This window comes from Bos javanicus, chromosome 26, assembly GCF_032452875.1.
Source record: "Bos javanicus breed banteng chromosome 26, ARS-OSU_banteng_1.0, whole genome shotgun sequence".
In the NCBI taxonomy this organism is placed as follows: domain Eukaryota; kingdom Metazoa; phylum Chordata; class Mammalia; order Artiodactyla; family Bovidae; genus Bos; species Bos javanicus.
Genome location: NC_083893.1, coordinates 34,364,860 through 34,379,866, shown reverse-complemented (window position 1 = coordinate 34,379,866; position 15,007 = coordinate 34,364,860). Strand labels below are relative to the sequence as shown.

General features: G+C 42.3%; 1 protein-coding gene across 16 annotated transcripts in view; it reads left to right on the top strand.

Annotated features, from left to right (window-relative positions):
- The window catches only part of ABLIM1 (actin binding LIM protein 1), a 331,575-nt gene that overhangs the window by 284,952 nt on the left and 31,616 nt on the right, over positions 1-15,007 (top strand). For all 16 annotated transcript variants that reach the window (XM_061403573.1, XM_061403571.1, XM_061403570.1 and 13 more), the window contains 4 exons: positions 8,066-8,143; positions 9,165-9,320; positions 11,890-11,925; positions 14,293-14,422. In XM_061403573.1, the coding sequence (XP_061259557.1) occupies positions 8,066-8,143; positions 9,165-9,320; positions 11,890-11,925; positions 14,293-14,422 (400 nt within the window). The remainder of the gene's footprint in view (positions 1-8,065; positions 8,144-9,164; positions 9,321-11,889; positions 11,926-14,292; positions 14,423-15,007) is intronic.

Genomic DNA, 15,007 nt, shown 5'->3' with positions numbered 1-15,007 from the left:
CAGTTTGGGTTTGGGTCTACTTTCATTAAAGCTGTACCTGCTTTCTTTAAATGATTTGAAAGATAGTTAGAAGTACAGAGTTTCAGAGGGGAAAGAAACCTTTTAGACATCAACCCCTGGAGTTTCTCCACCTACAGAGTGAAGTCAGTCCAAGGTGTTGCAGGTCAAAAGGAGCAACACTTATCCATAGATTCCAGGCCCTGAGTGTACTGCATTGGCCCGTGAAGCTGGGTTACGTTCAACTTATATTTGTCATATGATCTTCATCTATCTTAAACCTTTGGCTCCAACAGCAGAGTTTCACATACAGTTAACATACAGTGTCATGAATCCAGAGGAACAGCCAGAAATTATTCCCATTGCAAGTGAGTTCTTAGAATTAGTACCTACTTGGCAAGAAATTGCTTTTTCAATAGCTTTTGGTATTTTCCCTGAAAGTATGCTTTATAACTCAAATAGTGTTTTATTTTGTTAGCCTAAGGCTATTGCCAAGTGATTCACTTTCATGACTTTAAGAAAAATACCATCAACTGTGAAATTTTTTGGTCTTCTCCAGACCCTTACATTTAAGAGATGTGGTTGGCTGGAGAAGAGAGAGAAAAAAGAAGAAAAGAGAGAAAGAGGTCTATTTTGGAAAACCTTCTCTCTTCCTACCCTGTTGTTAAGCATGGGTATCTAATTCCCATTGTCGAACCTTAAATATCAGTAAAGTTAACTGTAACCCTGTCATAGAAAGGTATAAATCACTTGGGACCCAGCAGAGAAAATGAGCCATTTGACAAGCTCTTGCTTCACCCATTGGCCATCATGGCTTATCAAAACCTTTGAGAAGCCTGAAAATGCCAAAGCAATTCTCAAGCCACCCAGATATTTTTGTCTTTTAAATACTGTTGACTACACAGTAGTTCATTTCACCAGATTTAGTATCAAGTACCTTTAGTGTTAGATACACTGTACCCCTTGCAGGGACTTTCAGCACTTCATGCCCTGGAAATAAGCCTGGTTTTATTGTAGAGGAAGGTCATTTTATTTTTTATTTTCTGAAATCTCCTCTTATTTCCTCTTGCTGAATTACAGGTAAAAGAAAATGGTGAGGAAAAACATTACTAATTTGGCCAAAAAGTTCATTCAAGTTTTTCTGCAAGATGTTATGGGAAAAAACCCAAACAAAGTTTTTGGCCAGCCCAATAGAATGACCTAAGAAAAATATATTCTGGTTTCACTTACTTGGAAGAGTTCTATAAGAAAAGCAAATTTTGTCTACAGGGAAAGGTCAGTAATTCATTATAAACAAACCACACCATATTCCCAGGACCAAGTTTGTAGTAATCTGGAGTGGATCACTTGCTTTTGTTCTAAAAAGGGGCTTCTGGGCTGTGCCTTTGGAGGCTAAAGCATGAATGGCTGCCATCCAAAGTGGGCATGAGTTTTTTTTCTCTTCTGAAACTAACACTCACTGTATTATAACGTATGCACTTGCAGACCCATAATATACCAAACAAATACTGTGTGTCTATTTCTGCAAAGGAGCTAATTAGAGGCTGTAAGTATATCTACAATAAGGAAATTATGCTATTGGTTACTGTTTTATTAATGTTGCCACCAGACATACCACTTTATTCCCAGCTTTCTCTCTGTTCAGATATTTTATTCTTTTTGGTGTATCAGAATGTACAGGTGTGAAGATTTATCCTGCACAGTGAGGACTCTTGGCCATAGTAAAGGCTAATGGTGGTTGCACACCTGGTTCTGGAGAAGATACTGTGCCTTCACTACTCAGGGCACAGGTTCGATCCCTGATCGGGGAACTAAGATCCTACAAGCTGGTGGTGCAGCCAAAACTAAACCAAAAATAAAAGCAAAAACAAACAAAAAAACTGAAAGGATTTCCTCTTTTGACTTAGCAGTGAATATTTAATATGTTAAGATTTTTTAAAGTATTCCTTCTTCTGCAGCTATTATCACCTCCTTGTCTGGTGAACTTCGACAAAAACCCAAGGCAGGTACTGTCAACCTTAGCAGCACTTCGTATAAGGTGTCAACTACCTTATATGAGTAGCGGTCCCGTAGGCCCTCGTACGACCTCTCTGATCTGGGATCCAGTTGCCTGTAGTTCTCTCCCTTCTTAGAGCATGGCTTAGGATGAATGCAGACTAGATGAACATAGCTGTTACTCCCCAGCTCCTGTGGGGTGAGGGGAGGTCTGGGGCAAGAGGGCTCTCCAGCTGTCTGCTTCTAAGAAGGGACCGGGTGTGTGGGGCGGCCCACAATTGGAAATAAGCAAAAATGTCATTTCTCTGGTTAATTTCCAGGCAAAGCTCCAGTAAGTATTTTTAATGGTAAACATTTAAAGATGTTTGAGAGCTGGCGAATTTCTTCGGTGTAATTTTCATCCTGTGACTGTGCCTTCCGAAGTGTGGAACAGGTGGACAAAGTCAAGGCTTAAGGGAAACAGCAAGTGAAATGTAGTTAGAGAGTTTTTTTAAAGTTTTGTACAGAAAACAAAAAGATGTGCATTTTTCAAGCATCTACTATTAGCGATCAAATGTCATTTTTTCCTCTTTCATGTTGAAATGAACTACTAGTCTGGTGAGACCTCTCTTTGTTGATTTCTTTCTTTCCTTCGAGGAAAAATAAAAAGCCTTTTTGAAACTGAAAGTAGGTATGTGAAGATGTGCTGGAGAAATAAATGTAAATTTAGACACTTTCTTTATGAAAGTGCTTTTCTTGCATGAGCCACATACAACTAGAAAGTTCTTACTGAAGGATCCTTTTCTCTTGTTGCCAAAATGAGGATTAAAGGCTAAACTTGTTGGCAAAGTCCTTTGAAAGATCATAGACTGTTTATAATCCTTCTTATATCTACCTTGATTTTCCCATGCTTTCCTCTACCTTCCCTGCCCCCCAAAGATGGCATCAAAAGAAAAAACTGAATTTTTCCAACTGAGCTTTCAAGTTGTTTTTTTCTGTAAGGCATGAAGGAAAAAGTGAGAATAAGTAGATTGCATCTGCTTTAACAGCTTCATCACAGCTCTATAGGTTTGGTTTTTTTCCCTCTGTAGAACAGAAGTGGGAAGACCTTTGGGGATAAATATTTGGAATTATCTTCATTTATAATATAGGTAAGAAGGTAATTGTGTCTATCACAGCTCTCATAGAGAATTCCACAGACAAAGCCTGTTGACTCATTTGGGTTCTTGATTTAATTCGGTGAATCACTGTTGTGAACTTGGTTATCTGAATGGGATGAAACAGTAATTTAGATGAAATAATTGCACATAAAGATCATCTGTAGAAATATGGATTATCTGTAACTTTGTTACCACCCGAAGAGGTGACACTAGAATTAATGATAAAGAAGAAACTGTCAGTGGGATTTGAAAGAGGGAAAACATGTCAGGAAGCTGTTGCTTTTGAGGTTAAGATGAGCCTTAATTCTGAGTGTGTGGATATGAGCTGTCATGTCAGAAGACAGCTCTGTGCCTTTTGATGTTGAAGGCCATCAAACACTATTAGCAAGTTGTATATTAATTAGGGGGCAAACACAGCTAGAAGAAGAAAAGGGGGGCTTCAGTGATAAACAAGACGTTCATTTAAAATTCAGCATGTCTCTTCCTACTTGTTTTAAACTATCAAATTACATTTGCTTTTAGGTCTTAAACCATTTGGATTTCTTTTGTCATATGATGTAATATTAGGAATTGGCTCTTTTTAAATTAACGCTTTAAAACACAGAGAAAATAAAATGCAACATGTTTAGAAGGCTAGAAGTTTAGAATTGAAATGTAAAATTCTAAATATTTAAGATTCCAACTCAAAAATAATAGTCCCACTTTTAGGAGTAAGTGTTTTTATCTTCAGAAGAGAGACCGCTAACCTCTGCTGGTTGAGCAAACACACCAGCATGGGGAGCTGTTAGGGGCTGTGGCGTAAGTGGCCCATCCCTGTGGTACCATTTAAGTTGGAGCACAGTTCACAAGGGAGCAGACAGAAGTTATCCTGGCAGATCAGACAGGCTTGAGCAAGTTCTCTGCCATCCATTATGGAAGGGTGATAGTAACTAGAGCCTAGACGCCAGCTGGAGAAGTTGTTGTCTTGGGAGGGTACAGATTTGTTCCATGGAGTTCTCAAGAAAGGGAAGACATTTGTCAGCTCTGGGTGGGACCACTGCCCCATCCACAATAGTTAACTATTGAGACAGTTAACTTACCTGAGTTCTGATGGGAAGGTCTCCAAGGGTGAGAACTCGAGGGAAGTCTGGTCATTGGAGCTCACATCCAAAATGACCGTCCAGTCATGAGGAGCAGAACAGAGAGAGTCCTGCCCTTCATTATTTGAGATGCTGGCAAAGAACTCCAGTCTCACCTCTGTTGTCCGGAAAATGCTGGGTCTTCGTCATGTGTGGGGCAAGGTACTTGGAGCTTTGTATGTATTGTTTCATTTCTCACTAGGAAAGAGGTGTTGTATGTACCCTCTTCTCCATTCTATACATAGATAAACTGAAGCGTAAGGAAGTTAAAGGGAAACAATGAAAGAGTGAGAAAGGGAAGGAAAGGGAAAAAAAGACACTCGTGTAATGTCATACAACCAATAGAGCCAATATACGCGTCAAGGTATTAGACTCCAAAGCCAGCCTTTGAACCCCCTAGATTATGCTATACAGAGCTGTATTTTATTCCATTATTTCATTTTAAACAGGAAAACAACTTAGGACCCCTATGAGAAAATAGGCAAGCAAGGGCGTAACTCAACCCATAAGCAAGATGTCTGTGGAAGTAAAATTGACAGTAAGGTTAGGAGGCCAGAATAAAGCTAAAACAAACAGGGGCGAATGCAGTGAAAGACAGCAGGTTCTGAACCTCCAACACGTTGTCACTGTTTCTGAAATACACCAAGTGGTCTGAAGACATACTGGGCACAGTGATCTCAAAAAAGAGCCAGAGCAGCGGTGGATTTGTTGAACGTTGGCTTGACTTCAAAAACTGACTATGAAACTCTCAAATCTTTATTTTGCAATCAGAGAAGCCAGGGCAGTTGGATGCAAATTGGAAGTGACTGCAATCTGAAGACAATGGAACTTGAGAAGAATTTTTGGATGTTAATACCTTTAGCCCAACAATATTAAAACAGTAAATGAGTAAGATAAATGCTTCAGAGAAAGCCTGTGTCACTCACAGGATGCTCAATCCTGTGAAGAATGGAGAGAGAGAGACTGAGCTGGGGACAGGCTGGTTCAGCCAAGAGATCTTTTCCAGCCGAGTATTTCTCCATCTCTGGAAGGGAGCACTCAGGGCCCTTTCCTGATCCCTGTGCGCCTTCTTCCCCAGCTGTATTCCTATCAGGGTGCATAGTACATCAGAGGAAGAAACACTTCAGAGCCACCCCCAGGTCCATTGTTAACAGGAAACAAACAAAGGGTACCTGACCCACATTTTGGCAGAAATAAGGATGAGGAACGTGGGAGAGACCCCAAAGCTCAGCGTGCACTTTGGCTATTCACACAGTGTCCTCATGGCTTGTTAATGAAAACAAGCCATTGTCATAGCAACACCAGCAACCCAAAACATCTGACTCTCCTGGGGAACACCCTCTCCCACCCCACCCCAACAGCGAGCTATTACAGGCTTCTTAGAAGCTTCCAAGTGGCAGTCAAAACACTTTCAGTTAGCATGCACTCTCTCCTGCTAGTTCATCTCCTTATTTTTCTTTTACTTTCACCTCGTTTGTCCCAAAGCCATGGTGATGAAAAGTAAATGGCTACCCTTGCCCTCCGATGTGCGCAGAAAATTTAGCGCAGGGATTAAGAGCTCAAGCTCTGCCTTTAAAGCATCTGGTTTCAAATCCTGACCCTTGCCCACCTGTGCAACTTTCCCGTCATTTAGAAAACAGGGGTGTTGGCAGAATCTCCTTCCTGGGGTTATTGGGAAGAGTAAATGAGAGCATACTTGGGGAGTGCTCAGCACAGGGCCTGCCACAGAGTGAGTGAGTAAGAAATGCTCAGTACTGCTAATCTCATGTTGTTGCCTAAGAGGCCTCATTACTATATCGAGTTTGGCAAATGTTAGATCCTGGCAACTTGAAGCTGAAGGACTGCCTGTAGTAAATGATTGTCTTCTCTGTCCATGGAATTCTCCAGGCAAGAATACTGGAGTGGGTTGCCGTTTTCTTCTCCAGGGGGTCTTCCCAACCCAGGGATTGAACCTGGGTCTCCTGCATTGCAGGCAGATTCATTACCACTGAGCCACCAGGGAAGCCCAGTTATCCCACAGAGAGGGTTACTGGCTCAGCTTTCTGAAGCGGGCGCATCTCTCTTTATAGGAAGGCTGCACTTTGGTGGTGTCCCTTGTATGTTTTGATTGGCAGATTGATCCAGGAGTTGGATTTGGGGAGTCCTGTTATTACATGAATCCTTTCTTTGGTAATATATTCAGATGTGGGGATTCTATCATCTTGAGATACTCCTGTGATTGGAAAATTGTCACTCGAGGAGGAAAGTGCTTGTACAAGGAGGGAGGGCCGGAAGGGTTGAGCCTGGCTCGCCTCCACTGTGCCCTGTGCACTCTCCACCCCCTGCCCCCCTTATGTCTCAGAGATGTCAGGGACCCTGGTGAGAACGACTGATCCCACCCCTCCAGTGGATTCTTACCGTCAAAGCAGGTCCAAGCACTGCCTGCCTCAAGGTGACCAGGCGGGCTTGCTTTCCTTGTTTCAGATGTGAGGTCCATAGTGATACAATATCCTTGTTTTTAGAGGGGGTTCTAGGGACTCAGTTATACTCACATCAGGATCCCGAAATATCAGCAGAAACAGTGTTCCTAACACAGATCTATAAATCATCCTGTCTAAGAAATAGCGGCATGGAAGGGAGAAGCCTTCTAAGACCAGGACTTTGGTGTCTTTGCAGAGCTTTCCGGAACATACCAAGCAGGGGTTGGGGGGCCGTTAATCCCAGTTCATGCATTTCCCCCATCTTCCGTCACCATCCCTCCCTCTCAGGGTTCTCTAAGTCTGTGTTACAAAGTCCACTTTATACTTTCCCTGGTGGCCGACCACGGACCTTAACTCAGTGACCTTCCATGCGGTTAAGTGCAAATCATGTAATTAACATGAGTCAAGTATCCACAAACTGAGTAGTTGCTTGCAAATAATACATTCTCATTCCCACAACAAATATTTATGCCTGCTCTGTACCTGTGCAAAACGGTGGGCACTGTATGTGGTAAGAAAAGAAGCCCTCTGAGGGCAGAGGCCATAACTAAGGGTAATGAGCGAGATCGACATGATGACGAAACCAACAAGTACGGCATTTTTCATTTTATTCGTGAAGGAGAAAGCAGGATTAATGCCAGGAGAGAAAACAGCAAGTCACCAACTCTGGAGGAAGAGAACAGACACGGCTTCTTGGAGGAGGTGATATTTAAGCCAAGACTGAAGGAGGGAAGAAAAGTGAAACGGGGGATGAGGGCACGCTTCTCAGGTCGAGGAAGCAGCAAGGACAGGGATCCTGAGGCAGTGACACGTTCCTGTCCTGTGAGTGACAGCGGGCAGTGAGTGATGCAGGAGAGGCAGGCAGGGACGAGATCCCGAGGCCCTGGGAGCGGTGACTCCATTCTTTGCAGATGCTGACGCCAAAAGAAGGGTGGTGACCATTCAGACTGTATTCTTCACAGATCTCTGTGGCCACTGGGTGCCCAGTGGATTTGCAGATGGTCGAAGGAAGGCAGGTCGAAGGCAGGAAACCCAAAGGTGAGGCCATGGCAGGAGTCCAGGCGAGCACAGGTGGTGACTGGATGGTGCTAGGGTGGTGGTCGTGGAGATGGAATGTGCTCAATGGTGGTGTCGGGGACAAGGAGAAAAAAGAAGCCCCCAGGTGCACTTTCAAGGCTGACGGCACAGTTCCTTCTCGTTGACCTTTCTTCCTCGGTTATATTTTCCCTTATTCAGAAAAGTTACAAGTCTTTCTCTTTTTAATCAGCTTAAGTCTTTAGGCAAGTATAGGGACTTCAGCCAGTCGTGATTCGGAAGCCACGGTCTGAAATCTTACATGACACTCTTTCTTTTACAGCCTACCAGGACTTCCTCTGAAAGCATTTACTCTCGACCAGGCTCCAGCATCCCTGGCTCCCCGGGTCATACTATCTATGTAAGTATTCGCTTCTGGAAGAGATACTTCCAGGCCAGGTAAGGTAGCAGACGGTAAGTGTGGACTGGATAATCTGAAAGGGAATAATTCAAAATGCTTTCTATTTCTGTTATGAGATCCAGTTTTCATTCTTGTAGATCAGCCATCTCAATCCCATTTTCCTCCAGGCGATCGAATGTTTCTGTGGATGTGACCATCAGTATAGAGTGATTGAGTAGATAACCCTATAAAATGCAGTAATGTGATACAGGACTTGAAAAATTATTGCACCTAACTTACATATAGATATTTGGAGATTAATTATATGTTTTATAATTCCAGTACTGAGTGTCCTTAAATTCTGCCACAAAGGTCTTTAAATATTTAGTTTATTAAATATGCAGTTCTTGTTTTTAGCCATCTGGGAGGATTTTTTGACCATCTGTTTGAGCTTTCCCTTCTCTGTCATAAATTTAGGAAATCCTGAAGGTTTGCATTCCTCTCTATTTGATGAATTCTACTTAGACTTTTTCCCAAGCTTTTGGTGACTTTTTTTGAAAATATGAATATCTGGTATAAATTGGCAACTTTATTTTTTAAATTTATTTTATTAACATATAGTTGATGTACAATGTATCTATTTCTACTGTATAGTAAAATAATTAAGTTATATATATGTACACATATTACTTTTCATATTCTTTGCCATTATTTCACAGGATATTGAATATAGTTTCCTATACTGTACAGTCAGACCTTCTTATTTATCTGTTCTACATAAGAAATTTTGCATCTGTTAGTCTCAAACTCCTAGTTCTTCCCACCCCAATCTCCCTCCCTCTAGGCAATCACAATTCTGTGCTCCATGTCTGTGAGTCTTAAACAGGCAACTTTATAAACAGTGTGACCATGCTAAGCAAAGTATTTGGGGATTTGTTTGTTTTTAAGATTTTCACTCTTAAATAAGACATGAGATGCACTAACCACAGTTCCCCAGAGATAAGATGGCAGAATGATCTTTCTTTCTGTTTAACTTTGGCAGGCAAAAGTGGATAATGAAATCCTGGATTACAAGGATTTAGCAGCCATTCCCAAGGTCAAGGCGATTTACGACATTGAACGTCCAGATCTTATTACCTATGAGCCTTTCTACTCTTCGGGCTATGATGACAAGCAGGAGAGGCAGAGCCTGGGAGAGGTAATAAATTCCCAGAAGTCGTGAACGGCACAACTTCTTTCTCTTTTGCCACCTGTATAAAAACTACTGATTGGAGTCAAGATAAGTCAGAGAGTCCTTCTCATTGCTCACTGTTCGCAGGCTTCTGTAGCAGGTGCGTTGAGGTAGCCAGAAGCCTATTGCGCCCTCCCCTCCCCGTGGGAGGTGTGGAGAGGTGGGGAAGCAGACCAACCAAAGGAAACAACAGGGCAGGAGGAGTGAGTATCAGGACCAAGCTGGAGGGTAGAGGAGCTGACTTGCTGGGAAGGGAGCCCAAACTGGGGAGAGTCTGTGAGCAGAGGGGATCGGGGGAAGGGTCCTCTGGGGTGAGGGGGTAGCCTTGGGGCGAGCTGAAATATATTCATGGGGATCGTGAGGAGAGAGAGCACACCCCCTAAATTTTGACAACTGTGTCTTCCAGCATCGTAAGATAATTAGTATATGCAAAGAAAAAAATGCGTAGGGCCACAGTACAGCAAAGTGGTATGAGATGGGCTTCTGGAATCGAGTTACCTGGGCTTAACTCAGGGACTCCACTCATTAGTTATGTGACTTTGACCTGAGACACCCTTTATAATCCTAACTTCTTTGTAAAGCAGATAATGACAAAATCTATGTATATACCTACATATGTGCGTATATATTTACATATATATATATATATATATATATATATATATATATATCTCTAATTTTTTTTATTTTTCCAATCTGGGTTTGTGTTTCAGAGCATAGCTCCTGGTTGAAATGATCCCTTGGGTGGGCAGTGGTGTCCGTTTACATGTAGTGCCACCTAGTGGTCACATAGCTGTAACTGCATCTGCAGCCTTTGAGGTGCAGGTTGATTGATCTTTGGCTTGGGTGGTTCAGTTGCCTTTGCCGGGCAGAGTTTCACAGAGGATAAGGGGCAAAGGAAGGTTCCTGAACAGAGTACATAGAAGCTGGTCCTACAGGGAGTGAATGAGAATTGCCTAATGTTCAAGCCATACAAGTAAGGGGAGGCGAGTTGCTTTATGGTGTTATGGGCTTTATGGTGTTATGGGCCCAGATGTTTGAGCTTTAAAGGGAACATTTCTGTGTTTGGAACCAGACTCTGATATTTACTCTCCATATGACTTTGGAAAAATTGCATATTTCCATCTCCTTATCTGTAAACTCAAGATAATAGGGACACCTACCGTAGGGGTTTTCTGTAAGGATTAAGTGAAGTATTTAGATTCTGGCACATAAGCACTCAACAGTAGCCTAGAATGATGGCCTACAGGTTTCTCTGAGCATAGAGTCTGGACTAGGTGGATGCCCTCCAGTCAGAAATCAGATGTGTTCATGAACTCGTCTCCAACCCATGAAGCTTGCAGCTTAGACAAGTTTACAAGCTGTTTCGTTATCCTTTTGATCATTAGCACTTCCATAGAATCCATATACTGCCGTTTTAGAAACAATGGAGAAGTAAGCTTGAAGTTCTGTGTAGCCATCTGTGCCTCCAGAAAGCAGATCAGACAGACCACGGGGCTCGAGGAAGTCTGGAGTACAGACGGCCAGCGACTTCTTGTACACTTGGAAAAGAAGGGCAGATTCTGAAACTGAGAAATCCGCCACTGGCCGTGTTCTTCAGAACACTTCGTTTGCATTTCATTTCTATTTGAAAGCTTTTTTGCATTTTTAATTGTGAACATTTCATTCATTCATTTAGGAAATATTCATTGGGTACCTACTATGTGCCAGGAGCTGCTCCAGTCGCTGGGAACACTTAGTTGTAAATGAATGGATTTCTTGCCCTCATGGAGCTTGCAGTGGAAAGGGAGACATAGAATAGACAGACACAGAACATGATATTACAGGGTGACGGAAAATGAAGCAGAATAAGGAGAAAGTACACGGGGGTTGGGGGTGCTGGGTTGCTGCTTTAACTGGGAGGATCACAGAAGGGACTGGGTGGTAATGCATTTGAGCAGAGGCCTCACTGAAGATGGGGAGTGCGCCCTGCGGGTGTCTGAGTGGAAAGCACTGCTGGCAGAGGACACAGCACGTGCAAAGGCCCTGAGGTGGGAGAGGGCTTGGTCGGCTGACGGCCTCGAGGAATCCTAGAAAGATGGAAGCCAGAAGGTGAATGGTGATGAGGTCGACAAGGCCTCCTGGGGAAGATGCCACCGAGGCGGTCACCATAACATATTACATGATTAATTACTGTGGTTATAACTTAGTCAGCAACTGTGCTTACCAAATTCTGTTTCAGTAGACACTGTAACTCATGGTGGTAAACCATGAATATAGACAGGAAATAGTTCCAATTTCTCTAACTTAATTACCTAAAAGCATTATAGCATATTTGTCAAAACCCATGGTCATCAGGCAGACACGTGCGCCCCAGCCCCCCAAGGGCTTTGTCATTGTGTACCTGTCTGAGCCCCACTCTCATCTTCTAAATCAGAAGGTGGAGGACAGGCAAGGGTGTTGGCATGTGTGGTTTGAATAGTGTTTCCAGATGATTCTGATAAGCAACTCTAATTAAAGCGAGTTAACATTGTGACTTTCTCTTTTATTCTTCCAGTCTCCAAGGACTCTGTCTCCTACTCCATCAGCGGAAGTAAGTGCCATTTTTGAAAATTTAAATGGGTGGAATTGGAGAATTTCTTGGACCTTTCCTAGACTCACATTTTTGCAAAAGGACAATAAATGAACAGAAAAACTGCACGAGATTATGATGAATGTAGGACTCCTTAGTGTAAGATATGTCTCTAAGACACAGAAGCACATTTCTTTTTAAATGGAGACAAGGAAATAAAACCAGTTGTACATTGCACCTCTGAATAGTAGGAAAGTGTTTGCAGGGAGTAGAGCCATTTGTCCCTATGTTGGGCTCTTTCTCATCAACCATAATTAATTGATCTGATTCCCAACCTACTAGATTATCTGAAATGGCCAACCGTGGCCATGGTGTTTCTATCAGCAGAGCCATCTTCATGGAAGACCAGCCCTCTTAGTCTAAAATCAATAGTCTTGTCTCCCTTCTCAGGGTAGACAGACCGTATAGTGGCTTTTATCAAGTCCACCAGCCTGTCTGTTCCCTTGGGAATAACCTCCTGCGTGTCTGGATCACATAGAGCAGTCAGTGATTGTTCCATAGTAAGCTATGGGTCCCGTGTCAACCCAAACATACTCTTCCCTTCTGTAGCATCCAACACCAAAGACACAGCTCCCAAATGATTTATACTCCCAACCCATTTTCTTAAACTTTCTTCAGGAAGGCGGTGATATTGATTTACAAAATGGAACAACACCTTCACACTATAGCCCTGGTCCCAGAAATTCTTGGTTTTGCCCTCATCCACATTGACTTACCTACATGGTGACCAGAAGCCTTAGAAGTACTTCCTGTTGTTTCTGTGTAATTTTTCTCTTGGAGTGTAGTTTTGAAACTAGCAGCCTAAGCTCAGACCCACTCAAATCTGAGCATGCTCCAGCACCCAGGTCCAGCCCAGCACTTTCTTTCACGTAAGCTGTTACAGATAATAACAAAGGGATTGTTTGTTCCAGCATGCTTCTTATTATTCTGCATTTCTTTATGCATCCAGTGAGCAAACTCCTCAGGGGTTGGGTCTATCCCCATCTACGAATAATAATAATAATAAATAAAATCAGTCTTGTAGTCTTGTCTTAAAGTCAAGTAACTTTCTGGATAGTTTATATAGAACTGGACTGACCTTAGGTAATCACTGTAATTTGAGATGGTACAATCTCTGTAGTATTGTGATGGTTTATACTGAGCACTATGAATAATTTCTATGGGCATTTATGACTGAAATTATGAAGCAGTCATTCTATAATTGACCACTTGCAAGACTGAGACACACTATTGCAGGAATTTTGTTTTGTTGTTGTTTCAATTTATTGTTAGAGCCAACTAGGATCAAACCAAAGCTTTTTTGCCTCTTGCTCTTGCATTTCACATACCCATGGTAATTGAGATTTTAATTTAAATCATTTTTGTGCATTTTTTCAAACTTTTATTTTTATTGTGCTAGTAAAAACTTCATAGGACAGCAAACTCCTAAAGTGTAAAACATTCCCTATACTCGTCTAATTCTTTTACAGTTTTAAGTTATGGTTGTGTGTATGATTTTTTGTTTGAACTTTATATGTACAGTATTCTTTAGATTTGGACATGGTATGATGCTACTGTATTCCATTAAATTGATATGCCATAGCTTAAGTGTGCCCCCCATTTGTTGAGCACATAATACAAAACTTTGTCTTTATAAATGGTGACATTATAAATATCTGAGGAAATTTTTCCATTTAAAGATCATTTTAAAAAGTATTTTTAGGTTTGCCTCTTAGAGATAGAATTATTGGATTTGAGGCCACCACAAGCTTATTCTCTGGGAAAATCAACTTAGAATGTCCCCAGATCAACATGCATTGATGGTATGAGTAGGTGGTTGGATCCAGGGGTGAGATTAGAGTCAGGAGGCTGTTTCTGAAACAGGTTCCACTGTACGAGCTACACACCTGCCCACAGGTCTCAGCTGCCTGGAACCTTCTGGAACATCCTGCATTTATGGAGAAGGGAAGGAGCACCACATGTTCTACCTTCCTTCTGATGCAGGTCTAATGATACAACCTATGCGAACGCACTTTGTAAAACTGAAAAGCATCATATAAAGATGGTCGTTGGATTATTCCCTCTTGTCCAAGACCTCTGTCAACACTGGAGTTTATCACTTTAACATCTTAAAATCTTGGTAAAGGCAAGGACTACAGGTTTTGAACAAAAGGCGTCACCCCTGGAGTGTTCGTTTACGTACCTGCTTAAGGAACGTGCCCCTAAAATGTATACAGCAGCGGGTCGACGGGATAGTTCCTGGGGGACTTGGGTGCAGCTTGACTTCACTTGAGCCTGACAACAGCCTGACCGTGTGTCGTGCGCCCACCGTCTCACACTTTCTTCCAGGGGTACCAGGATGGGCGGGACCGGATGATCCACCGGTCCACAAGCCAGGGCTCCATCAACTCCCCGGTGTACAGCCGCCACAGCTACACTCCAACCACATCCCGCTCTCCTCAGCATTTTCACAGACCCGGTAAGGGCGCCTGTTCCCTGGATTCACTCCGGATAACCCTCTGTGTTTCTGTGTGATTGTTTTCCCCACCACCGGTAGTATATTAAAAATCTGACTGCCTGCCTAATCTACCTTCCCTTCTCCCAGGAAAAAAAATCAAAAACTCCTATCCCATTACAGTTTGTGTTATTTCTTTTCTTAAAACAAGACACATTTTATGATTATTATGATTTACTGAATTGTTACATTTTGACAGCGGACAACAAAAAGTAAAGGAATTTATTTTTTTAAGATTTGAAGATAATCTCAGCACGTTGAGACTTAAAATGGAGATCTCTGAAAGAAAATATGGTGATGTGCCTTTTAGGCTTACCAGCATCATCTAAAATCCAGTGTCAGTCATTTATGGATGGGTTTGTTATGTTCCCCCATCCAGGCACATGGTATTACTGTGGGTGCTTGGTTAAGAACCCACTAGAAGGAAGTCTCATATGTAAGCACAGGCTGTATTTGGTCAATTTTAAGGTGCCTTCCTACCTAAAAGTTTGAATCAGACTTGGAAAACATATAAGCACTGGAGACGAGCTATGATGGAGACTATTAAGA